The sequence below is a fragment of the Stegodyphus dumicola genome, chromosome X1 (genome assembly GCF_044657685.1).
Source record: "Stegodyphus dumicola isolate Sdum_Otavi_A_Nest chromosome X1, ASM4465768v1".
NCBI lineage: Eukaryota > Metazoa > Arthropoda > Arachnida > Araneae > Eresidae > Stegodyphus > Stegodyphus dumicola.
In genome coordinates this window covers 90081939-90108950 of record NC_140780.1, presented here as the reverse complement: position 1 = coordinate 90108950, position 27012 = coordinate 90081939, and the positions used below count along the sequence as shown (strand labels likewise).

Below are 27012 nucleotides of genomic sequence, written 5' to 3'. Positions count from 1 at the left end.
AAAGCTACAAACTTTCTGCACATGCTATGTTTACGCATGCTCGTTTAATGTATTATACTAATGTATAAGCTAAGCTAAAATTATCTATTTCAGTTAATGTTGCAGACTGCGCTGTTCCTTAATCTTCTAATTGGATCCGGCTTATTATTTTTTGCAGACTGTTAGAGCAATTTTATGAAACGCAAGCTTGAACTTTCGATTATGTCAAAAAGAGTTTCCGATTCTGGAGCTGCCAAAGGATCTACATAAAGAAAGTGACAGAGTGGTGATTTGTTTCTCTAACCATTCCGAAATCTGTTTATCAATTTCGCGGTGCTCTGCGGGCGGGACCACGACGCGGCACGCAATCAACTGGAAGTTGATCTGTCGGCACTCTCCTCATCTTCAGGGCAGATGTTTTTATTTTATTCGGCTTATAATTCCTTACTAAATGTAGTGTTTCATCTCGATGTACTTCGATATGATTTAAATCAATTTCCTCGTCATTATAAATATCACGAATACACATAAAATAGTTTTCTGGTTGCAATTTTCTAATTTCGACTATACGTAATGTATGCTTTACTCATGCGCGCATTGAAAGAAATGTTTAATAAAGTAAACAAATAAATATTAAGCTTATTTTTTGTAAACTTTGATACCCTTTAGATCATAATTGCTCTTTATTTCATAAATTACGGTTTCATATTTTTAATTGTATAATTTTTGCATGACATCTTACCAGATTTAAATTGATCTATAATCCGGAAAAACCCCTAATCCAGAATCGCTGAAGCCCGGATTAAAGACGTTGTACTGTATTTCATGCAATAAACACACAAATAAAGGTAGCTATTACATGCTTCATATGCTGTTTCTCTCATAGGAGTGCAACAGTATTTTTGACTGACCTCTACAACCACACACAAACCATTCTGTAGACACCTTTTCTAATTTAGTGGTTCTGGAATGTGCATTATCTGAATTTTAAAGATATAAAATTTAACATTTCACTTATTTTTTAAAATCAAAATATATTGCTAATTACATTATTTAATAAATGCTTTATTTTGCAGCTTGATGCCAACATTTATTTAATCAAATTGGCTTGATGCCAATTTGCTACTTATTTACAAAAATCTTAGTTTATTTTACAGTAAATTTATTTTTGTTCATCATGCTATACAATTATTTCATTCAATTATTGCTTCGTTTTGACAATCTGTTGCATTCACAGAACCATGCCTAAATAGCAGTACTGGAATAAGAAACTATATTACATCTTTTATAGTGAGAAAATTTTCTTCAAACCTTCTGCCTGTTCCAGTAAAATTATTGCCCATTGTTATGTTAAGCTTGAATGAAAGATATAATTAAAAACTAATCTTTCTAAATAAAAGTATAACAACATTACATCCTTACAACACAAATGTCACATTCTAAAATTCACAACTTAATTCCCTAGCATTGGCACACATTCATGAATTTTGATGTAATTCGGTGCCTTTATTTTGTAAAAATTTTAAACTATAATTGAAATATGCTAGAAGAAATGCATCTACCTTTGAAAGAAATTAGAGCCTTGTTTTATATATCATACTACTATAAATGACCAGACACCCTCTGGAATGTAAATTGCATCACTTTTATGTCAAAATCAATTCAAAGAGATGAGAGATATACACTAACTATTGCTGTTATCAAAATGAATGAATGAGGCAATCGCATTTTGGCATGATAATCAGAGCTCACCAATTGGTTCATTTCACCCGTCATATTTCCGGCAAGTTTGCCAGGTTATATGCAACAGTAAGTGATAGAACGAGAAAATGAAACATGTGGGATTCATAAAACTTCAATTCCAATTCTGGAAACCCCAAAAATTCACACTGCATTTCTCGATGTCTGCAACTTGTAACACTTCAAGGACGTAGCTACAGTCTTTTTACTGTCTTTAATGCCAGTTTTGTCATATGTCAAGAGATGTCTGCACTTGGATTCCAAAAGAAAACTGTATCACAGAAGTTACTGATCGTTAGAAGAAATGTTGCTCATTGACTACAGATAAAAGTTCAAGATGAAAAGAAAGAGCTCTGAAAATCTTTCTTGAAATTTAAATATGAAATGGAGAATCCTTAATATGCTACTAATTTCATGAAAGGTGAAATTTTTCAATACAGAAAAATTAATTACATTTTAAATTAGGAATGGCATTCCAGAGAACTTATTCTTTCAATCTGTAGAATATCTGCTTTTCTTTCATAAAATGTTTCCATGGAACAAAATAACAGATGTGACTTTTTATTAACACACTTAAATAATAAATGCTTCTCACAACTGTTTCATTTTAATTACCAAATAAAAAACTTCACTCTGTCATGAATGATCTGAAATATTTTATATATTAAATGAAATTCATTACAAATGTCAGTATCTTCATTATTGTTTTAAAACTGATATTTATCACATTTTACTGCCTTCGAAAATTATGCAGATGCAACAGTCAAGATTATTTTAGAACAAAATACTTGTACAATTAACTCACATTTTCAAAGAACTTAAAATTAGGAATAGACAGACATATTTAAAAAAATTGCACAATTTCCTCAAAAATTTCTAAACTTGGTAACAGAAGTTGTCAGACTATATATAATGAATATAAAACCACGAAAATACTGCAATCAAATCAAACTCCTTCAAAATGGCAAAATACATGAAAAATTTCCTTATAAGAAATTTTTACACAGGATGTTCTAAGATAGCTTGGTTCTGATAGCTCTTCCAAACAAATGAAGCTAGAATCAAATAAAAGAAATCAATATATATTACTTCAGCTTGGAAAATAAAAAAACTATCCAAGTTTAATTTTGTGCACAATCGCCGCTGGGCTCAACCAAAGCACATTTTTCTGAAGGAATATGGTATTCAAAACATTAAACAAACGTTATGATGTTGTTCAGAATAGGTAGATTTGATTATCTAGAATTAGAGGAAGAGGTTTTCTGTGAAAATTTGAACACTTGTGTGAATTTGAAGTTAAAAAATTATGTTTCAAATTTATTCATTAACCTCATGTTGAGCCACTAAATCTTTTCCTTAACATGTGTTTGCATCATTCTTCCAAATTTACAATTCTAACAGGCCTTTCAAAATATACCATGATATGAAGGCAGTAAATGAAATATTTTTCTTCAAGATACATTGACTTATGTATTAACTATGAAAAATTTTGTTTGAAAAAACAAAAAGAAGTCATTTAACATCAGTGCAATTTCTAAAATCATAATTCATGGAAAAAATCAGCACTATAGTTTTCAATAAAAATAATTTTTTTCATATTTTGAGTCATTTAGTAGCATGCATATGCATGCCATACACAATAGTACAAACAATGAAAGCTATAAGAATAAAATGCTTATTAATTCAGCAGCAGGTATAAAAATTAAGATTATGAATAAATATCTAAAAAATAACACCTTTACAGATTTGGATGTTTTGTGCAAATGAAATTTCTTCGCTGAACACATATATGTATTAGATGTGAAACTGAGACAACATAGAAAAGAATTTTTTTTTTTATTGCTCAGGTTTCAGTAAAAAATGTATTTATAAGGGTTAAAAAGTCATAACTCATCAGATAGTGAAATGTTTGTTATTACAGAAACTGCAACACAATATGAAAGGGGTGGCAGTGATTTTGCATAATTTCAAACAGATCATATTAAAAAAATATCAAACGTCTCAAACTTTAAAGCATAGTTTAAAAAATGCACTTATATACACAATTTGGATTACAATAATAAAAGAAAGATTTTACTTCATTTTAAACTGCATATGATAATTTTTAAAAATTAATATATTACATAAATATATTAATTAATAAAATTAATATAATACATACAACATTTACAGCAAAAATGAAAAACTACTTCAATATATTTCTGTTGGGAGAACAGAATATTTCAGGTCACTTCAATTGAAAAACGTGACAGTTAATTTGAATAAGTAACCACGTAAAAGATGAATACTGTTCAGTTTCTCATTTCACCAAACTGAAAAAATAGATGACAGAAATACTGTACCTAGCATTTATATAAGGAGGTAACATTCTGAAGTATGTGATCATGAAGGTTTTATCATACATATTTTTTATATTCAGAAAATTTCACTCAACGAGAAATAAACATTAAAGCAAGCTTTAAATGTAAAAAATGCATTTGAAATACTTTCATATAATAACTAATGATTATTAACAGTAATTTTTAGAGCAACAGCTGAAAAAATTTGAAATAGTAATTTATATGAATCTGAGAATACTTTTATACCTAGAAAACAAACAGTATGCACCAGGTAAAACTATACAGAGTAAAACCAGTTCAAGTCAAGACTATTACTTAACATTTATGCAAACCACTGCGATCTCTAACATATTTTTAAATTTTACCCATTTACAAAAACAATATCTCTACCTGTAAAAAGTGCTTCAGGCAAAGCAGCAAGAAAGAGACATATAATGAAAATAATTTCTTTTTTTTATATAAAGGATGTTATACATAAAGTTTCAGACCAACTGAATTCCAGTAAATTTGAAATTACCCAAAATATTCTAAACATACATTTCATACAAGATATTGATTTCATATACATCAAGACTTTATAACCATTACTGAATTATAATTTTTTTTGGGAGGGGGGTCTTAACATAAATTAAGATTTGTGATTTATTGTTGCATTACACGTTTACAGTATTTACTTTCACATAGAATTCTGTGCATAAATAGACAATTTAAAAGCTTGTCATAAACTATACACAGGAAAAAAATATAGAAATTTTATTTTTTAGACTAGAAGGATATATAAATATGTTTTCAGTATTTTGTATATTTAATGTACAAGCTTTAACAATCAAGGAGACATATCTTTCAAACTAGTTTTAAAACACTTAACTATGGACTAGATATTTTAAAACTAGATTGTATGCAATGTATAGTCTCCTTGAGAAACAACAAAATCCCTTCCCTTCCACATCTTTTAAATAAAGTAAAACAATATTACAGACTCACAACAAATATATTTTTCAATAAATTATGTGACCTCTTTGGAGATGGGAGGAATATGACTAGTGATACACATCAGAATATATTTGGCAGATGTTGCAGTAATGCTGGGCTATGCATTGTCTTGGACAACTAAAAATTACACATTTTCATTTACTTTAACACAAGTCTACACTTCATATCCAACAGTCTGTATATTATGACCAAAAATATAGCAATTCAATTTCAAAACAAACAGATTAATAACATAATAATAATCGATCTTGTATATTTACATGGTATAAATAACAGGATTTTTTTATTGTTCACACATGTTAACTGAGTCACACCTTTTCTCAATAAATTAATTTACTAAATTTGCTCTGTTAAAAAAATATATATTTTAAGAATGAGGAAATAACAGCTCTTAGAATTTTTATCTGTATAATTTTTACTGATTATACAGATAAAAATGTTTTAAGTCAATAAGAGTCAAGAAAATGGTACAGACTCAAACGGAAAATATACATATATACACACACATACGTATATAACGTGCACATATAATCAGCGTGTATGTACATACATACATGTATGCATGCAAATGTACGACATACACCAAGATACATACACATCTAAACAGGAGACAGAATCTATAAGTTAATTCAAAGTGAATTCATTCAGCTGACTATTCATACTAAGTTCATATTTCTTATCAGATACAATTTAGTTAATATCAATAATCAATCAAATAGTAAAGATAAGTGAAATAAAATTTTTATTAATAAAGCGATCAGGGAAAAAATAAATTCCACAAAAGTTAATATACAAAATATTTAGTAATAATGCACTTACAGAAAATAGTGCATTCTTGAAAATCTCAAGATTACAATAAATTCTATTGTCTAAGACAATACAGCAAGGGAAGAAATGGTTTATATTTATAGATATAGAAGAAAGAATTCTCACATTCTACAGAAAAGGCTAATTTCATGGAAGAGAAGACTTGAAATGCCATGTCTTCATTATTTGCAGAAGATTAGCAAACACTCTTTTCTACATTTCCAAAAAATTTTTATTACCCTCCCCCTTTTAAGTTATTCAAGTCGCATAGCCAAAAACTTACATAACTGATAGTTCCCTATTCTATCATTTATCTTACAACCTTTTCATATTTTCAATAAACAGATGGAAATATACTTACATTATCACTTGCATTTCTTATTTTAACATTCACATAAAAACTGAAATAAATTATTTATAAAAACTTTTCTTCAGCCCAAACAAAATAAACACAAAGGTTCAAAGATAAAAAAACAAAAAATGCCTATTTACAAACGTTAAAGCAAAGCGATAAGAAAAGCACTAAATAGAGACATATGGTAGTTGCTTAAGATTAAAAATAATTCAGAAGCAACGAAGATTTTTTAAATACATTTTAGACTTGAGATTCTTATTAATCCAAAGAAAAGGAAAATCATGTAACAACAGTTCCAAATACATATGTAGATATAGGGCTAGAAGGAAGACAATGCAGCATGGGCATACAAAAGTAATGTGACAATTTAGCTATGATGCTCGTACGCTGTACCTTCTGCTATGATGCTCGTATGGTGTACCTTCCTTAAAGGAAAAAAAAAAAATATGCATTTGTGCTCTCATGCAAGGGAAATGTTAGGGCGGAATAGACTTTAATAATCATGGCTGTATTTTTGTATTAATTGACCTCATAATATACAACAGCCATAAAACCCCTAGTACTATCTTATGAATTTCTTTAAATAGAAATAAAGCTTGATTTCCTCTAAAAGCATTTGAAAAACAAAAACTGCATAAGAGTATTTTATGATAAACAACACAAATTTAATAAAATAATCACAAAAAACTATTTCAGATACACACATTTCAAAATACTACTTACATTAAAATATGTAACCAACAAAACTAATGTAACAAAATGTGAAATGAATTATTAAAAAGTAACATTAACCTGATAGAAATGCTATAAAACAAAGATATTAACAAGTTTCTGACCTAAGCTATCTACATTTTAAACATCTAAGGATAGGTAAAGTTCATAATTTTTAGTAGCTCTTTAATAATATAACACTAACACTTCATGGCAATACTGAGGTTCACATGTTTATAAATAGAGTTAAATAGACTTAAACAACTATATAAATTGTTTACACACAACAAAGACAAAAAATTTGCAAATTTACATCTGTTCTTTACAAAATGAGAAATATACTGCCAATATAATATAACATGGCAGTTGACTAGTGAAATTGTTTGGCATATTATAACTTAACCTGTATAAATTCATAATATACAGTAAAAATTGATAATTTACAATAAACAGTTTTAATTACAATTTATATATATTTAGGTGTGTATATGGTTATGAATCCAATAATGATCTACTTTATCTAATATAACAATGCACTCCCAAAAAAATTACAGTTATGAGCAGCAAACAGTTGCAAATTACCAAACAAATTTTTAAAAAAAGATTCAACGCATGTGAAAATGTATAAAAACTATAACAAAAAAGGTGGAGGAGGTCATATATAAAGAACTTACACTCAAGTTGATAATTATAATTAACAACTAAATAAATAAATAAGACAATAAACGAGATCAAAACTGTAAACTTCACATTTGACAATGAGGTACGACTAGCATGGTATACTTTAACTGCTTTAACCGTTCATCTTCTGTATATCAATGTATCTTTAAATAAAAATTTATGCAATAATCTGCAATCAAAATATTGCAGGAATGAATGCTATATAGGGATCTCTATACTTTGAACAGATATTAGAAAAAGTTTCCAGTAAAATGTCACTCATCAGGAGTCGCTTTATCCGTTGTAGATGCTAATACAGGTTCTGTGTTTCTTCTTTTCATTTTACTCTTCCGTAACATTGTTGCCTACAAACATGAAATTGGATAGGCATATGAGAACAATGGATATAGCAAGTTTATATATATCAATACAGCATATAAAATATGCAAAATGAAATTCAAACTTTAATTTACATTAGCTTACTATTTTAATCTGATTATTTCCCTTTTTTGTCCTAAAAATAGTAATTACAGCATTTGCCAGTGTATAAGACACACTTTCTTCCTTTGAAAATATATCTGAAAAATGGGGTTAGCCGATACTGTGGCTTATATGTAGTTTGTGAATGGGTCAAAGTTTCGCGAGATGCTGTGAAAACTGAGACAGTGGTTAAATTCCTTAAGAAGTGTGGCATTAGTAATGCACTGGATGGTACAGAAGACAATTTGTAGTATGAGGACTCATATGCTGATTTAGAAGACGTTTCAAGTGACTCTTCATTTAGCTCTGGAGATGAGTGTCTCAGTTTTGAATATGCAAATTAAGAGGTATTCTTTCCCAGACAGATTGGGTATTTGCAGAAAGTATTACTTTGTACTTATATTACTTTATATTTAAAATATTGTAAATTAATTATAATGATCACTAATAAAGGTTTATCCTTCAAAAATGTGTATAAAAAAGGTAACTGTTGTTACTGCTCATCATAATGTCCCCAAATCCCGTGTGTACCATACATGGAGGTTAGAATAAAAAATATGTATTGTTAAAATAAAAAAACTTCTCTGCAACAGGAATGGCTTTATCCCAACATAGAAAGAAACAGCTGCGTATGCACGAAATATCTGTCGGCGAAGATTGCGAAGTTTGAAGGTTAAGTTTATCAAGAGTACATAAAACGAATAGCATTTTAAATTTCGTTGAACTTTAAAGGAAAAGAAAATATTTTTCCACGCGAGTAAATTAATTGATACTTTAGTTATTTTGAGCAAAAAAAAGTACGAAAATCCGAGTATAAATTATCATGAAAGTCAACATTTCTTCTTAACACATGCTCCACAATTTCCTGTACACACTATGAAGGGGGAAATTCTTGCCATGAGGCTGCGTCGCCAAATCCCTTGGCGAGTTTTCCCCTCCGCTTTCTAGTGGCACTATAGCAAACTGATTTACATACCTTTTTTCTGATAACCTACCTTTTTTCACATAGATGTTCTACATTAGAACAGAGTACATGAGGGCTATTCTAGCCTCCATAGTACCGTATATTAAGATTAAACTGATTTTGTTATATACGAGAATGGGAAGGTATTTTCTTTAGTTCAACCTGCACTGCACATGCGAGTCTTAGGATTCTCGAGGTTACTGGAAACCAAACATGCCTTTCTAAATGACAATCTGATTGGAGCTGCGAAAATTGGCTCTACGCCAGCAGCCCGAATGACACTCATCCGATACATAATTCGCCAATAAAGTGATCGCTTCCAACGTTGGCACAAAACTTGCTTTTTTGGGGATCACCATATGACATTCTCCAGATTTTGATTAAAATATTTAAATTCCCTGATTTTTTCCGGTTTCCCAGGTAGCGTGGCAACCTTGTTTAAGAGATTATTTCAAAAAATTTTCTTCAAAAACAATAATTATTGAACAGATAATTAAGAACATAACAGTGAATGATGTTTCTAATCTGGTAGCAAGATAAGTTCTATTTCAGACTCCTTGTACTTAATGATATTTTTTACAAATTGCCAGGACTTAGAAGAGAAGGGCTAGCTCATAGAGGTGTTCCCTCTGAAGCAGAAAGTGAGAAGTGATGACGTAGTCATGATGACACTGAGCGCGCAGATGCAATTCACAGCTTGAAAATTAGCGATTTTGAACCAGCGTTTGAAATGAGCTGTGTGTGAAAGATAGCTATAATTTGGAAGAGACAATGTTACTGCTTTATGCATTTTAGACTGAACCAGTAAAAAATTTAATATTACTTACTAAATTTTAAAATAATAGATAAAATGTGCTACTCTTTTTAACATAAAGTTCCGTGGGTTTTTTTTTTTCAATTTTTATTTGCAGGTTTTTTATTTAATGAACATTTATTTCTAATCATTTCTTTATCTGCATGTGAACTGAGAGAATTTTTATACTGCTTCTAAGATAACTATAATAGCAGCTATTTAAAGTTACTAAAAAAACAACTTTACATTGACATAGTTTTAAACATATATGACATATATGGCAACATTTCTGCTAACCTACGTCTGATTTTTTGCCTAATTGTAAATTTTACATTGTTATAATTCTCTTCCGGTTCAATATAATTTTTTTAAATAATTTTGTAATTTATACTTATATCTATATTACAATTAAATAAATGTATGTAAGATTGTTACCTTAATTTTGACAAATTAGCTTTACTCAGAGTACCCAATACAGTTATTTAATTTTTCAAAAGTGTAAGTAAAGGAAGCAAGTCTTTTTATGCCAATTACTTTAATGTTTTATACTATTATATTTTATCTAGAATGCTAATTTAGCACAAAATCTAATCAATAATTAGTTACAAAGGATACAATAACTTTAACAAGTACTTAACAAAATTAGTTTGTTAAATACTTGTTATTCTTGTTGGTACTATTCATAATACCGAAGATATTATCGATTAACTCATAGAAGTCAGATGCTTTTTGATTTCCTGTGGGGTGGAGTATACCTTTTGCGGTACTTTCTGAAAATAATGTTTTCTCTGGAGCGACTTTTTGTCTCTCGTTTTCCTTGACCATTAAATAATTCGGTTTTAGTTTGTGACATAATGTGATTTCTTCTCAATCTCTATTTAAAACCTCTTTAATAATAACAAAATTTAAAACAGTTCCATCTTCTAAAACAAATCCTTTATCTAAAATGTGGTTTCTCAGTAATTTGAGGCAGAGTGCGAAATGAGACATCTGATTAAAACAAACTGCACATTTTGAAAAGAACCGAGAACTTGGTCCAGTTTAGAGTGATAGCAGAGTTTTCAATCTCTATGCGTTTCGTCGAAACTGAGAACGCATATTTTTTCTACAGAATACAAATATTCGCCTCTTTCCTTCTTTAGAGTAAGAACATCACTTTGAATTCTTGGAATACACTAAAATTTAGCGCACCATTTCTTTAATTTGCTAATACTAGGTAAAGATATTCCAGTTTTTTTTCTTTCCAAAAATCATAGCTTTAAGATGACAGAGGCTCTTATGACAATGCAACGTGAAACATCTTCACTAGTCCGCCTGATTTTTTCCTTCTTTTTCAGTAATACATTAATCTGCGTTTTTATAAAAATAGGCTTTAGACATTTTTTTCAAATTCTCCGATTTGTGCTTCCCCCCCACAAAAAAAATTTCGCTATTTGAGATTTTAATTTCTGATACCAATTTCTGTCTAGATGTCGTCCACCTTCTTTGCCGCTGAACAAACATTCTAAAATTTTTCTTTTCTCTATTTTTCAATACTTTAACACAATTTTCTAAGGATATTATTTTGTTCTTCAAATTATCAATGCATTCTTGTTTATCCTTAAACTTAGGGCATTCAGGAATATCTATATTTTCATTTGTGAGTTTTATTTCAAAATCATTAAAATTTGATTTACTATTGTCATCATCAATTTCGATTTATTATTGTCATCATAATTTACTTTCGGCACAGCATTCCATTTCAACAGTTTCTTTTTGTGGCTAGCCAAACAAGCGATTTTTCATATCATCTTCATAAACAATGCATAGAAAATGTTCGCTGCAGATTTTTCCGCTCTTCGCATTAATAGAATCTTGTCTTTGACATTTGTGTATCCATTCTTTCGTCAAAAGCAAAACCTCATTTGGATCCTTTGGTCCCATGAAATAAAATATCTCATCCTTTCGTACTTCTGTAAGTGCTACGGCAAGTTACTACAGCGCAAAGAGCCATATTATGTAAATGGTACTTTACAATATAGAATTTAAAATAAAAACTGACTAAAATTACATTTATATAAATTATTTTAAATATATACATTATTAGAAAACAGATATATATATATGATTAAAATTAATTTGGGATATGTAACCTCTAGAAAATCGTCTCGCAGCTGAATGAAACTAGTTTTAAACGCGGGAAATCAGAACAGGTGGCATCACAGTGACGTCAGATTACTGCCTGTTAATTTCCCCCATTAGGCTCGCGTCGGCGAGGAGTCGAACAAAGAAATGAGCTAGCCCTTTCTATTTATCCCTGACAAATTGAACAACACTGTTCTACAGCAAGTGCTTCTATCAAATGCAAAAAATCGTTTGACAAAATATGATTAAACACGGCAACGCAAACTGTTTGCACAAACATTATTTGTGGTAGCAGAAAACTTTCGTTAAAACCCGATATTTGTCTCTCTCAAAAGCAAGATTCTGAATACGGAAACCTTAAAGATGAGACACAGAAGTCGCACTTCCACCTCCTATCAGCTATTATTTGAGAAGGAACACTATCCATTTACAATGCCTCTAGGATTGTTTATATTGAGATAAGGCAATTCTGCCACTCCAAAGTTTAGTGCAGACAATAAACTCTAAAAACTGTATCTACTGGGGAATAGGAAAATTTCGATCAAAGAGGTTTTATGAAAGCACTGCATTTCACAGTCGACAATTTGTTAAATGGATGAGCTAGGAAAAGCTTTGCTATGTACACATTTTGGCACTAAGAATCCATATGCTGCCAATCTGAGTTTTATAAGTGGCGGAGATGAGTTTAAAAAACAGTGACTTTTCTATTGATTAATATGTACTTATTTTAGTTCTTGAAAATATGGTCATAATAAGTGACTGAGTTTATTAACATGTGATTTTAATAAGCAGCAGGCACTGTATACATGTATAGGTATAAAGGAAGTTATTAAATTGTAGAAGATATACATATCCTGATCCCCAATTAGGTTTCATTCTTCCACCTGGAAACCCTGCAGAAAAGCAAAATTTTTCATTATGAGAGTCAGTTTTGATAAATTAGTAGTTCTTGAGCCTGTGCCATAGAATTACATGAGAATATCTACAAATCACTACTGATCGCCACTATGAATACTTTGGTCATATTTTATTGGTAAGGAGAGCTGTTACTTTATTTCAAGCTATCTCCAAGACTTGCCCTTAAATTTAACAACTGAAATTATGAGAAATAGCAGATTAATGACTCAGGATATCAGAAAACTTAAATCATATTTAATGTTAACATCAAAAGCACAGCAAATAAGGCTCAGAAAATGACCTAGAAAACAGGCATTTATTATGCAGAATTATAACAGCCTCACATCCGAGACTGTTATTGCTTTTTTTGGGGTCAATCCGTAGATTATATTTATGCTATTATTCAGTTCACTTCTGAAAGTGAATTATCTAAAAACCTTTCATTCACTTTCTGATTATGATATTGTTACAAGATGTCCAGGCGCAGTGAGATAGGTTCCCCGCAAAGCAGTTTTAGGGTTGCCATAAAATGGCAAGAGATGGCAGGGTTGCCACATTTCACGATAAAATTGGCTATATACCATGGATGGATGGAGAACCTTCTGGAATGAATTCTTACCGATTTAGCCCAGAATGGTCTCGAACACAAGCTGAAAGCTATATAAGCCCTGCTGGTCCGCAGTCAGTGTGTGCCTCGTCTACAGTGTGAGCCAGTGTGTCTCTCATTGAGTTAGTGTCTCGTCTAGCGAGTCAATCAAGTTGACAGCCGGGCAGCGAGTGGCAAGTGGGTCGTCGAGCGCACTGAGATTCCATGGTTTATAACAGTTAGTGCATCGTCGAGAGAGCGTGTTGAGCTCCGGGAACGACTGAACTGAAGAGTTGGGAGCTGTGCTCTGTGTGTCGTCGAGTGCATTGCGAGTTGTAGCGCAGAGAGTCTCGAGAGTACGTGGAGTTCTGAGAATGACCGAGCAGAGTCAGGAGCTGTACCCTGGTGCTTTGCAGCAAAGCTGTCTCCATCGTTATTGCCTGACAGTGTGAAGGCTGTCGCGGATTGTTCCAGCGTGTTTATTGTAGAGCTTCGATGAATGTAAAACTGTTTTGGAGCTGTCCTGATTAATATTAATAAATAAAGCGTGTTTCGATACTTCATCAAGTGTCCTCGTTATTCACTCCAAATCCATACGAACCCCGTACGAACGTGAAGGAAGAAAATAATGTTAACAACTGGTGTCAGAAGTAAACTGTAACATAATTATTTGGTTTTATTACCAGAAGGTAGCAACTTAGAAATTAATTTCAACTAAAACTTCTGAACTGTCACAAAACTTTACCAGAATTTTTTATAACTTACAATCAGAAATTTAATTACACCTTAGCAGAATAAAAAAATATAGAGAGAGAGCATTAACACATACTAAATGACATTCTTAACCATAGAGTAACATGCTGGATTTTGAATAGGTTTCATCATAGACAACAGCAACATGCTAGACGTAAATTATTTAAAATTTAGCATTACAGGGAAATCTCCCTAAGAGAAGGGTTGCCTTTATAAAGGATGTTCTTAAAAACTGACACATATTCATGTTACATACTAGGAAAATCATGAAAACTCCCCAATAGCCTGTTTGCCCAGCTTTGAAACTGGGTCAAACTATCTCCAGGATTCATTGGTTTTATTATTTGGTTACTGGTCAGCCCTAGAAAGGAAACTATGCATTAGAACAACATATTTAGTGTGTTCATTGTGCCTTACTTACACATAGCTACCATTATTACTGCCTCAGACAGCACTACCATTCTAAGTTTAAAATCATTCCAAACTGATAAAATCTCATACCTCAAACAGGAAACTAAAAACCATTTTCACAAAAAGAAAGAAGTGAAGATTGCACCATTTTTATCTCAACGCAATGCACGTTTCCAGCACGAATTATGCCGGCAGTTGACTTATCAATTTTTAGTACATAAGTCTGCAGTTTTATTTATAAGCAAAAAATATTCTTAAATGTTTTGAAATGCTTATTTCATAAATATTATTTTAAACGTTTTTGATATATAAAAATTATATAATTTTCCTTCATGTTCCTTAATGTTTCTACATTAGTGCTCTAATACATAATTATTTCCAATCTGTGTATTTAGGCAGAGGTGGCAGTTCACTCTAAAATCTCTTCACAGTTTTCCAAATAAAAAACAATCAACAGAATTAGGAACACTGAAAGTAGAATTTATTGTTATCGACTTCCCGATGAAAGTACATTTTTGTGATTCTTCTGATAGTGCATAGAAATACAGAGCACAAACTTATAATACATACGTAGTTTCCTTAGTCTTAGAAGCAAAAACTGATTTTACCAACTTTGCTTGTATGCTAACAATGGTTATATATTTTACCAATATTAACACTTTATATGGAAATGCATTCAAAATAACATTTTGACACCATCATTGCCTTTATATTTAACTCAAGAAGTTTTTAATGACATTATGAGTAAAAAAAATTTTTTTCTACTTGCTGATATATTTCTTGCATCTTTAGTTTTAAACTTAATCCTCTCTGTCTATACATGCATATATGTATGTAATAATAAAATTCCATAGTCAAGAATACACTTAAAATTATAACTGTATGTTCTTTTCATTTTTAATGGCGACGGTCTCTTATTTGAAAGTACGTGGAATTAAATCCACAGCCCCGTAATCTAGTTGTTTTTCCCGCCTTTTCTACATGTACAGTTATAGAATGTTCTGGAGATTTTAAAGCGAACTGGAATGGCTGACGTCATTTCTTGGAAGCTCTGCCTTTCCAGAGGCTACAAAAGGAGTCGGCAGGATTGGTGTACCCAAAGAGGAAACTAAAACTAATTCCAATGGAAGAGAAAGAACTTTTTAAGTGCAAGTTGTGTCTATTTTTTACAACTGAAAAATTGTGATACAGCTTTGTCTTCACATTTTGAGCGCGTCTCATAGTTAGAAAAGCATGATTTGTATATCGTCTGCTGGAAAGAAGCTGAAGAATTTCAATCATTTATGCTGTGCTTTTTTTTGCAATTGAAGAATTGCGAATTGTGATACAGCTTTGTTGTTGCATTTTGAGCACGTCTCATAGTTAGAACCGCATGATTTGGATATTGTCTGCTGGAAAGAAGCTGAAGAATTTCAATCATTTATGCTGTGTTTTTTTTTAACAGCACACAAACGAGCAGGATTAAATAGTGTACTCAACAGCCAAGTAAGAACAGATTTTAAGAAATTATTTTTTCTCAGTGTGTGAACTAAGTTGCTACGACAATAGTTTGGTTTAAATATATTATGTTAAAGTAATTACCAGTTTATTTAAATTTCAAGTCTTATTCTAATTAATAGTATTCTAAGTAAGATTATCCTGAAATGTGTAGTGATAATCATAAAATTCGAGAATACAAAATTTTTATTTAAGTCTATTATTCTATGAAGCTGGTACATCACAAGGACACATTCACAAGGACGATTCACGTTCAGTGAATTGTCAAGATTAACGAGTTCCTGATTTGTCAACATTTTAACTGAAACTTTAAAATTTTCTTGAGAACAAAAAATGTGCACTTTTCTCAAAATATTCTTACAATAGTTTTTATATATATATATTTAAAAAAAAAAAAAAAAAACAGGATCCATTTATTATTATTCAGGAGAAATAGCAGTTACAAAATCAGATACCTGAAGTAAATAAAAAGAATTATATAACTGTACGTGTAGAGAAGGCGGGAAAAACAACTTGACTACGGGGATGTGGATTTAATTCCACGTACTTTCAAATAAGAGACCGTCGCCATTAAAAATGAAAAGAACATAGAATTTTAAGTGTATTTTTGACTATGGAATTTTATTATTACATGTATATACACACACATATACACTACAGATATTTTTTATTAATAAATGGCAAATGCGGACTTTTCACATCTTTTTTTAGACAATATAATTAAAGCAAACTGTGCACATTTAAACTGGCAGATGAGGCAAGTAAGCATGAAAAAAATATCAGTTTGTATTTTAGCTGGTGAATATGGAGTAGATAGTATTATTGAAATACTATCTCACTAGATACTATGATTGAAATACTGGTTGATTGGATATGTAATTATTAAAATATATTAACTATGTTAGCCTATGAGTGCAAAATATGCACAGTTAGAAGATGACAAACAACTAGGCATTTTCCTAAAGAGGTTGCAGTTGATGTTTATGCATTAAATTTCCGTTGAAATAAAATACAGCTTGATATAAAAAATAAATGCAAGTTGGAAAAATTAGACTTTTTGAATTAAATTTTTATTCTACATACACCATTGGTTACGCTCCTTTTAAATTTTCAAAACTTTTATGGAAATTATGGATTTACAAATATCTGAGAAGTTTCATTGTTTCAATATCTGACTTCTAATTTGTATCTAAAATTTCTTTAGCAGTAAAGATGGAAGTAAAGTTCTTCAAAGCATTTATCTATCCATAACAAAAAAATAAAATAACTTGTACAGTTGCTTTAATATACACGCACAGTAAACAAACTAATTTCTTTCTACATTTAGCTTCATCATTTACTGCTAACCAAAAAGTGGTATGAGCACTAGTTATAAATTCGGTAAATGCTTTTACTTTCCATTCCCCTCCCATGCATTAGAATGACTTTAATTGCATAAATTATCTAAAATTATGGAATTCTGCCACCATTCTCTCATTTATGCTTATTTAAATTTCATTATAGATCACAATGGCTTAAGAAAAGCAGCTATTTTTAGACTGTTTTGTGACAAATCGAACAACAGTCTGATTTCAATGTATTTCCTTAAGGCATTGGTTTAAATTCCCACTTTTTAAGAGGCTCCCAACATCAGGTTGTAACTTTTCATGTTGCTGCTTTTACTTCGACAATACATGGAAAGGAAATTGAAAGAATACAGAATCTATGACATGGGACTTTCTTAATCAGGCTATTGAAACAATAAACAACAATTAAGGCTAAGCTGCCTTATACAATATGGCATATTTGATCAAAGATAGTAATAACAACCAGATACAGATAAGGTAGATAAACAGTCACAGATCAGGTACATAAACTTGCTTCCAAAAATTTTCACACATCCACTGTATCATTTACAATGCAAAAATCAGTAACTACACAAAATTCTTGAGGGCTACATTACATAGCTGGTTTCAAATTGACTGAATGAGGAAAAAAGGAGGTGAGAGGATTCATTAAAAAAATTCTAAAATGTTGAAGCTAACAGAATGTTCCAATCTACATTCACACGAGGTTGCAATTTTCTTTCCTTTGTCATTAAGTATGATAATCAGGTTATAACATCTGCATTTGCTGATTAAATGTGGACAAGTACAATGTGGCAACACTTCAACATCTACTATCAGTTCTACAGTTCTCTTTCCACTCTTTGTAGGTATTAACTGACAAGCCACAAACACATGAGCTTGGAGATACTTGTTCCTAACCTCCTAGCTATTATAATTTGATTTCAATCATAGTCACTTAAAACAGCAGCCTTTCCAGTACATGCAAAAAATGAATAAAATGATGCTACAGTATGTCCAATATTCATCCGATATTTCCACATTGTCACATGCTATCTGTTATCTTGGTAAGAGTATTCTCACAGTGGTCAAAGTGTTTGGACTGAATAGTGGATACAGGATTACTTAATAGTTAAACTGAATGTCAGAGAGGTAAAAGGGAGAAAAAGCATATAACATGGATGATATCAAGATAGGAAAACTAGAAGTGATAAGTAAGATTGAATATTTTACATAAAACCTAAGAATAAATGAAATAAATATAAAAAATCACAGATTTTCTTATCTCCATCTTTCATATTCACCACACACACACACACACAAAAAACATGAACTACTTTTTAAATGTATGTTTTAAATCCCAATTAACAAAGTTCAGTACTGTCTGTCTACGGTAAGAACACCTCCCACCACGGTGTGAGGTGGCGGGTGGCGGTCGCTATAGAAACAGGGCTAGTATATTTCAAATAGGGACGAACCAAGGGTTGCTTTATTGTTATTTTGTTTTTGGCGACTGTTGGCTGAAGGGAAAAGAGTTTATCATTCGTCTTCTTGGTTTCATTCCAGCTGCACGCATCTTTTCTTAAGCCTTATATTATTACTATTAGCTATTTTTATTCTCGTTGTTATATCTTTTGTACTGGTATTTGTTCAAATTTGCTTCTATTTAGGTTGATTTTCGTAGTGCTTTGTTAATTTTTTAAAATGCCCTTCCAGTTTAAGAAAGGTCAACCTTTAAAGTCTCAGGCACGTCAAATCGTGTACAATGTCGCAGAATTTTACGCTTCTGAAGCTTCGGCGAACTCTTTAGTAGTTCCTCAAGTTTTGAAGAGAACATCGCAAGCTACTGGAGTATCGGAGTATATAATTAAAAAAATTAAGCGCGAAGTATCAACAATGGGGGAAGATCAACTTCTAAATACGCCTGGAAAGAAACGTAAAAGCCCTGCTAATCATAAGTCCGAAATTGACGATTTTGACAAATGTGTTATACAGCAGACTATACCAGACTTTTACATCAAAGAAAAGAAAGTGCCATCTGTGCGGAAATTATTGCCTGTCTTGAGGCAAAAAATAGACTTATCGTGGCAAAAAGACTCATTGTGCAAAGTTTTGCGTTCGATGAATTTTCGCTGGAAGAAATGTGTTAACAAAAGAAAAATTCTTATCGAAAGACCTCACATTGTATTTTGGAGGAACAATTATTTACGCGAAATGAGGAAACTCAGAGCAAGTGGACGCCACATCGTTTACATCGATGAAACATGGATTGACAGCAATTTAACTTTTAAGAAATGTTGGCAGCATGATACGGTTTTGGGCGCACAGATAAATGTCAGTTCCAAAAATAGACTGATTGTTGTCCATGCTGGCTCTTCCGCAGGATTTATTCCAGGTGCCCAACTTATATATAAAGCATCAGCTCAAAGAGGGGATTACCATGCGCAAATGAACTATGGAAATTTTGAAAAATGGGTGTTGGAAAAGCTTCTTCCAAATTTACGACCTCAAAGTGTGGTATGCATGGATAATGAATGCCCCGTATCACACAAAAATTGAAGATCCGACACCCACGAAATATGCTACAAAGCAAACAATGGTAAATTGGCTGATGAAGAAGACGATATGCTGCGATCCCAAAATGCGAAAAGCGGAACTGTTCAGCTTAATAGAATGCAATCGTCCTAAAAAAGTAATATATAAAATTGACAACATCATAAAGGAAAATGGGCATCATGTTGTGTGTCTCCCTCCTTACAACTGTGATCTAAACGCAATTGAATACGTTTGGTCATCAGTTAAAAGACTGATCAGGGAAAGGAATGTGACTGGGGACTTAAGCTTGGAAAATTTGAAAAATTTAACACAAAAAAAGCTTTGGATGAAGTCACTTCTCAAGAATGGCAAGCGCACTGCAACCACGTAGAAAAACTTGAAAATTATTATTGGGACAAGGACGAACTTTTAGAAGAGATAGTGGATGGATCAATAATTCAAACTGGCAGCAGCGATTCTGATTCAGAAGAAACGGAATCTTGCGACAGTGACTCAGATGACTTTTCAGATTTTATACCTCTATAAAAGTCCTCCACGAAGGCATCCCTCTTCTTCATCTGATAGCTTTGTCAAGTTGTGAGGATATTTCTAGGTTCAATATTTTCTTTGCCACTATGTAAATGAAAGATTACCAAAAGTGGGCAACAATGAGCCTGCGGCAGAGGCGAAACCCCCCCTGTGGATAATAAAGAACACTGAATGGTTGCTTCATTTCCCATTACTGTGTTCTTGGGGACCCACAAGCCATGGTATAATTTGCTTAAAAAATAATTTTTAATCTTTAATTGAAATAAAATAAGTTTTGTTTTATTATGAAAATATTAATACAAAATTACATTAATGCAACAATGCTCACTGCAGTTATAAAAGCCAAATTTTGTATAATTATATAAATTTCATATAATTTTAAATATAAAATAGGTAACTGAATAATTTAAGAGACCTTAATTTTGTTCTGATTTTAACATTTTATTATGTTACAAGCTATTACAGTGTCTATAAAAAGCAGCATGATGCATAAATGGGCGCTGGTAATTAAGAGGCCCAGCAGCGGCCGATCGGTAAAGTCACTGAACACTTGTAGTTCGGTCTCAGGTTTGAATCCCGTGAACAGGCTGGGCTGCATGAATGGGTGTTTTCCCCATGTGTAACGTGTATACAAGGCAGTTTTCCTTAGCAAGCCCTCCCCGAAGGCATCCCTCCTCTTAGGCATTTAACCCTGGAGGCTTTCCGTAATCATATAAAACAACCCAAACCACTGGTAATTAAGTAAAAAGCAGTTTTGATTTTAATTTACCTTCACTTCCTTTCATCATTAAATTGACCAGCTTTTGGTTTAGTTTGAAGGTATGGGAAAAGAAGACATGTTTGCAAAAAGTATTTATTGAGAGCATTTTTCTTCAAAAACAAGCACGGATTTTTAAATGCATTTCCCTACAAGTTATTTTGATATATTTTTACTCATTGTACATCTAGAAGGATGGCAAATTCAGCGACTTGTACCTCACACGGCAAAATCAAAGACCGTTCCTTAACTGCGAAAACTTTATTTATGCCATCAATTTTCATTTTCGGAAATTGAATGTCGGGGTCGACGCAAAGGGTCAATGAGCATTTTACTTGAAACTAAAACAAAATGTGAATATCGCCAAATCATCTTTAAATATGCCAAGGTGGCAAACTGAGAAGTAAATCTTCAAGACATTCCTACGAAAAATGTGTCACGGCTCGTTTCTACGGCAACAGACAGCTGCAGACAAACTGGCGAGAGCTGTTCTTACTGTAGACAGACAGTATTAATAATCTTTACCTGAATATAAAAACAAGCTTATTTACTGCAGTATGACGGGAAATCTCTCAACAAAACTGTCTATAGAGAGGGGGGGGAAATCTGCTTGTGGTAAAAACAATGATAGCAAATGAAGACTGCCAGATTAACTCTGCCAAAAAGACAAAAACTTTTTCATGTGAGCTGAATTCAATAATACAGTTCAAGTTCTCTTGCAAACATTGTCTTTAGAGGACACTTGTAACTTAATTTCTAATTATGTTTATTCTTCCATTACTCAGTGTTTTTTAATAATATTTTTTAAATATTTACACAACCTAATGAACTCTTAGTGCTATTCTGGTAAACTAGGAGCTGACTGTGCACTATTAAAATACAAAATACAAACACGGTCTATACCTTTTAGTAAACAATTTACTTACTTTTAATGCTGACCTAAGAACTACAACTTCACATGGGCTTTGTATCCATGGCTCTCCATCAACTTGAATAGGGACTTCAGTATTTAAACGAATCCTCAACTATAAATACAGGAAACAACCCTTGTCATTAGCACACGATCATTATTATTTAATTACTACAAATGGGAAAAGAAAATCAGTAAGTTCTTGATTACATAAATATTTTCATGTTTCGTTTTGAAGTCTTGTTTTCAAAATTTAAATTCTCCATCCTCTATATGCTTTTATTTTGCAATATTTCACATCTTAGTGTTTTACAAGTCTTTTTTAATAATATTTTGAGTAGCAATGGATATTGCTAATATAATACAAAGTTCAGATCATTTAAGTAAAACTTTAAGCAAAAACTATTATGTAATATTTCCATTTTAAAAAGAAAATTCTCAAGTTAGTACAACACAAGGTGAAAAAGAGATAGAAATAAATATCACAATACTAACATTTAAGGGTAGAAATACTTTATGTGACCTTATTCATCCATTTAAATTGTGTATTTGTTCCATTAGATTTACATGTAAGTACAGCAGCTTCACAGAACAATATGGATTTTTATTAATATATGCTTTATCAAACGCCTTACAATCATGCCCCCTGTTATGCTTTTTAAGTAACCCATGCTTTACCAGGAACCACACCTTGAAATTAAATCATTTAAGTTTAAAAACCCATTGTCCTGATATGGGCAATAATTTCATACTTTGTGCTTGCTGGCTTCATATTTAGTATGAGCCACTAGCCAACTAAAATGCTTCTAGGGATTTATATTTCATGCCAACACAGACAGTAAACAAGGCAGCGTGACAGCTTACGAACAGTGAAAGAGTTTAATTAGTTACAGATTTTTGCATTGTGAATTACTTCAAATTAAACTGTATACCAAACAACACATTTATATAGTTGTCTAGTATTTTAAAACTGCAGATCATATGTGCAGATTTTAGAAATCAATCAACTTAGCTGTTTAAATTTAAATGCTATCATTTTTATCAAGGTCAGTTCATCTTTATTTATTCACATTAGAATTTATCATCATTTATAAGATTTACTTAAAACTATAACTTCAGATTATAAAAAATTTAAAGAAATTTTCAACTTGTCAAACTGATAAGGCATTGGTGTTCCAGATTTCCTGCATATGTTGTTGTTGCTGTTTATGTTTTTAAAGCTTTTCCTAAGGTAACTGCACTGTGTCTCTTGATTGCCAAAAATAACTTCCGATACTACTTTAATTACATCCTGCAGTTATTTAATAGAAAAGCAGAAGTAGAGCTAAATCCTTCCAGCTTCTGACTAATTTATCTATTTACACTAAAAATACTATTTAGTTGGAATCAGAGATTCAAGACAGAGATGCAAAATTTACAGTGCTTGAGCCCAACACGACTCTCATTATGTGTGAAATAAAAATAACAACATAATAATTAATGAGTAATTAAATTAAATAAAATACTGCCACACAAAGAAAAATAATACAGAAATAGCAGATAAATGATTAAAAATGAAACAATGCAAAAATGGAATATGAAAATATGTGGTAGTAAAACATAATAGTTAAAATGAATATTTTGATCATCATTTCAGCCAATTTTCAACTGTGGAGTGTAGTATTTGATTAAAATATTTTGAGAAGATACATCAGCATGTAAGAACATTAGAGTCAAGAAAATATTTGAAAAAGAAACAATTTGAAACCAAACAATAAAACTGTTAAATATAAATGTACAAATACTGGTTAAGTATCAAACTTCACTCCAGCTATATCTTATTTCCTAAGCTCTGATTACATATAACCTCAAAATAAAAATTTTGTTATTTAAAATAAAATCATATAGTTCACTTTATTATATTTATGGAAATTGAGACACATGTACATTCAGTATGAACATCTATCTTAATAAATGTCAAAAGAAATATCATGCAAATGGTAAAATTTCTCATTAACACTGCAAACCGATTTCACATGCAAGGGAATTTGACAGTTCATGTCATTTGTGATTTCAGTGTTCTCAGGCTAGAATTGTAACTCCTCTGAAAAATGTGGAAGCAGCAGAACCAGGCCTTGTTTGGATTTAAACAGTGGCTTAATTTCTAAAAATTAACCAAGAATGCAATTTTTTTATCTTTTTTGAAATCCTGTATTAAATTGAGTAATTAAGTAGAGTATCATAAAAACAAGCATTTAAATATCAAAATCGAATATGAAAGTACTTAACATAATAAACTTGTTTTTAGTTCCAAAGGTGGCCTAAGTAATGAAATGAAATTTTGTAAATTCAAGACTATTTTCTATTGCCAATACCTGGATGTGCAACAAAATAAACCAAAAGAATGCAAAGATATAAAAATCTTTAAAAGCACAGAAAATCTTCCTTCCCCAGGAGACCAAACTTTAGCTTTACCACTTCACCATTTATCCCGAGATATACTCACTGATTTCAAGTGTTGTCAGTAGTCGTCAGAACCCTAATACAACATAATGCATACATACAACTATTTCCATACATATAACTATAACATGGTCACTGGCCTTCTGATACTTAAAATCATTCAAAGCTTTTAAAACTGTTTATTTCTCCACACTTCATGCTACTGATATTCTCGAGTTAAAAAATTTTACCTTACTACAGTGCAAAGTCTGTAATCCAGACGAACATTATCCGGAATGATCTATAATCCAGACCTCAAAGCCACAAACTTTTTTTGTATGTTTTATGCATGTGCGTAATGCTTTTACACATGCATGTTTAGCACAAAAAACGAAGCAACTTAAACAATTTACATTGAAAGAACTGTTTAATAAAGTAAATATTAAGTTTTTTTTTGTAAATTTTGATACCCTTTAGATCATAATTGCTCTTTATTTCATAAATTACGGTTTCATATTTTTAATTGTATAATTTCTGCATACCATCTTACCAGATTTAAATTGATGATCTATAATCTGGAGAAACCCTTAATCCGGAATCGCCGAAGTCCTGACGAGTCCGGATTACAGACTTTGTATTGTACATATTAAATCTTTACATTTAAATTAATAATAATTTTTTCCATGATGGCATGACTTAACCACTTGCACTACGACTAAATTTCACAGTTGCGGTGACGTGCGCTACAATATAACAAGCGGTAAAGTGTCTCATTTACGCCGCTCCGTGTCTGCGAGTGCAATCTAGAGCCGTAACTCAAGAAATAAACAATCTCTTTGTTAGGCGACGTGTGTACCATGTTATTTTCATTTTTCCGATAAATGCCTATCGATGTGGTGTTCATGTCGCTCGCGATTTGAGACAAAACCATCTCGACGTGCGTAGCACATCTTTTTAGCGCAAGTGGTAAAAAACAAACAAATAAATAAAAAATATGTTTCGGTCCAAAAAAGAGGGCAATGATAAAGCTAAGTTTAAAAATTGTTTTGAACAAAATTTACATTTTTTTACAAAGTGATTTACAAAGTGATGAACACCTTTTATTAGTGTCAATACATATCTTACTACAGTTAATCTTAAGCAGTAATAATAATAAAAATCCATTAACTTAACTAACAAATTACTGATCTTGTAGAGATCAAAGTATACTTATAAACAATACCTAAATTTAATAACAGAGAAGATACACACACACACACACATATATATATATCATACAGCTTCATTGATGATACTATGACTGGACTATGAAAAAATAACTAGAGTAAGAGATAAATACTTACACGCTCACTTATTGCTATAGCCATCTTAAATTTAATAGTCTGCTTATGTCAGTAAAGTTTGCTATACAGAGGGTGTTCACACATTTTGCAACGATTTTGATTTTCTCATAAATTTAAACATTCATTAAAAAATATAAACACGACTGGCATCACATTGGAATAAGGTATAATTACTGTCTGCAGCATTAAAAATATTCTTTTCTTTAAAATGTCACTGAAACATAAACAGTGGATTGAAGGCTATATTTTTGTGCTGTCCGAAGAAAAAAATGCTTACTCAATTATTAAAAAAATGTAAAAAGGATGGTTTTAGTATCTCTACATGTAAAAGAATCAATATAATTAATATGAAAGGGGGGGGGAATCAAAGTTTACATCTGACTGGGAAAAAGGCAAAAAAATGTATAGCCAACAAAGGTATGTAATGCTCTTATTAAATCTAATACAGTCAAAAGTCGTTAATTCGGACACCCATAATCCGGACCTCAAAGCTACAATTTTTCTGCGCATGCATCATATTGCATGCGCATGCGTAAGACATTTACGGCTGCGAATATGCTTGTGCACGCGCGCAAAATACGTTTACGAGTGCGCGTTTAATGTATAACGGATGGTATAAGCTAAGCTAAAATTATCTAATTATCTATTTCAGTTAATGTTGCAGATTGCGCTGTTCCTTAATCTTTGAATTGGATCCGGCTAATTATTTTTTGCAGACTGTTAGAGCAATTTTATAAAAGTAATGTTGAACTTTCAATTACTTCAAATAGAATTTCTAATATATATTTATTAATATGTAAAGGATCTAGAAAGCGAAAGTATGTTTCAAAGTTATTTAACAAAAAGTGGAATTGCTGCAAAAAATGGATAAAGACATATCCTTTGTTTATCTAAACTTTAACGTTTCCTTATCTAAACTTTGTTTATCTTTAACGCCGTGGCATGCAATGAATTGGAAGTTGATCTGTCAGCACTATCCTTATCTTCAGGACAGATGTTTTTATTTTATTGGGCTTATAATTCCTTACTAAATGTAGTATTTTATCTCGATGTACTCCGTCTTTGATATGATTTAAATCAAAT

General features: G+C 31.4%; 1 protein-coding gene across 1 annotated transcript in view; it reads right to left on the bottom strand.

The window, feature by feature from the left end:
* Positions 1–3540: 3540 nt before the first annotated feature.
* Positions 3541–27012, bottom strand: part of LOC118193352 (diacylglycerol kinase theta-like) — a 238058-nt gene continuing 214586 nt past the window's right edge. Inside the window, exons 20-21 of the mRNA XM_035364432.2 lie at positions 22182–22280; positions 3541–7949 (exon numbers count right to left, since the gene is read on the bottom strand). Of these exons, the coding sequence (XP_035220323.1) occupies positions 7860–7949; positions 22182–22280 (189 nt within the window). The 3' untranslated portion in view covers positions 3541–7859. The remainder of the gene's footprint in view (positions 7950–22181; positions 22281–27012) is intronic.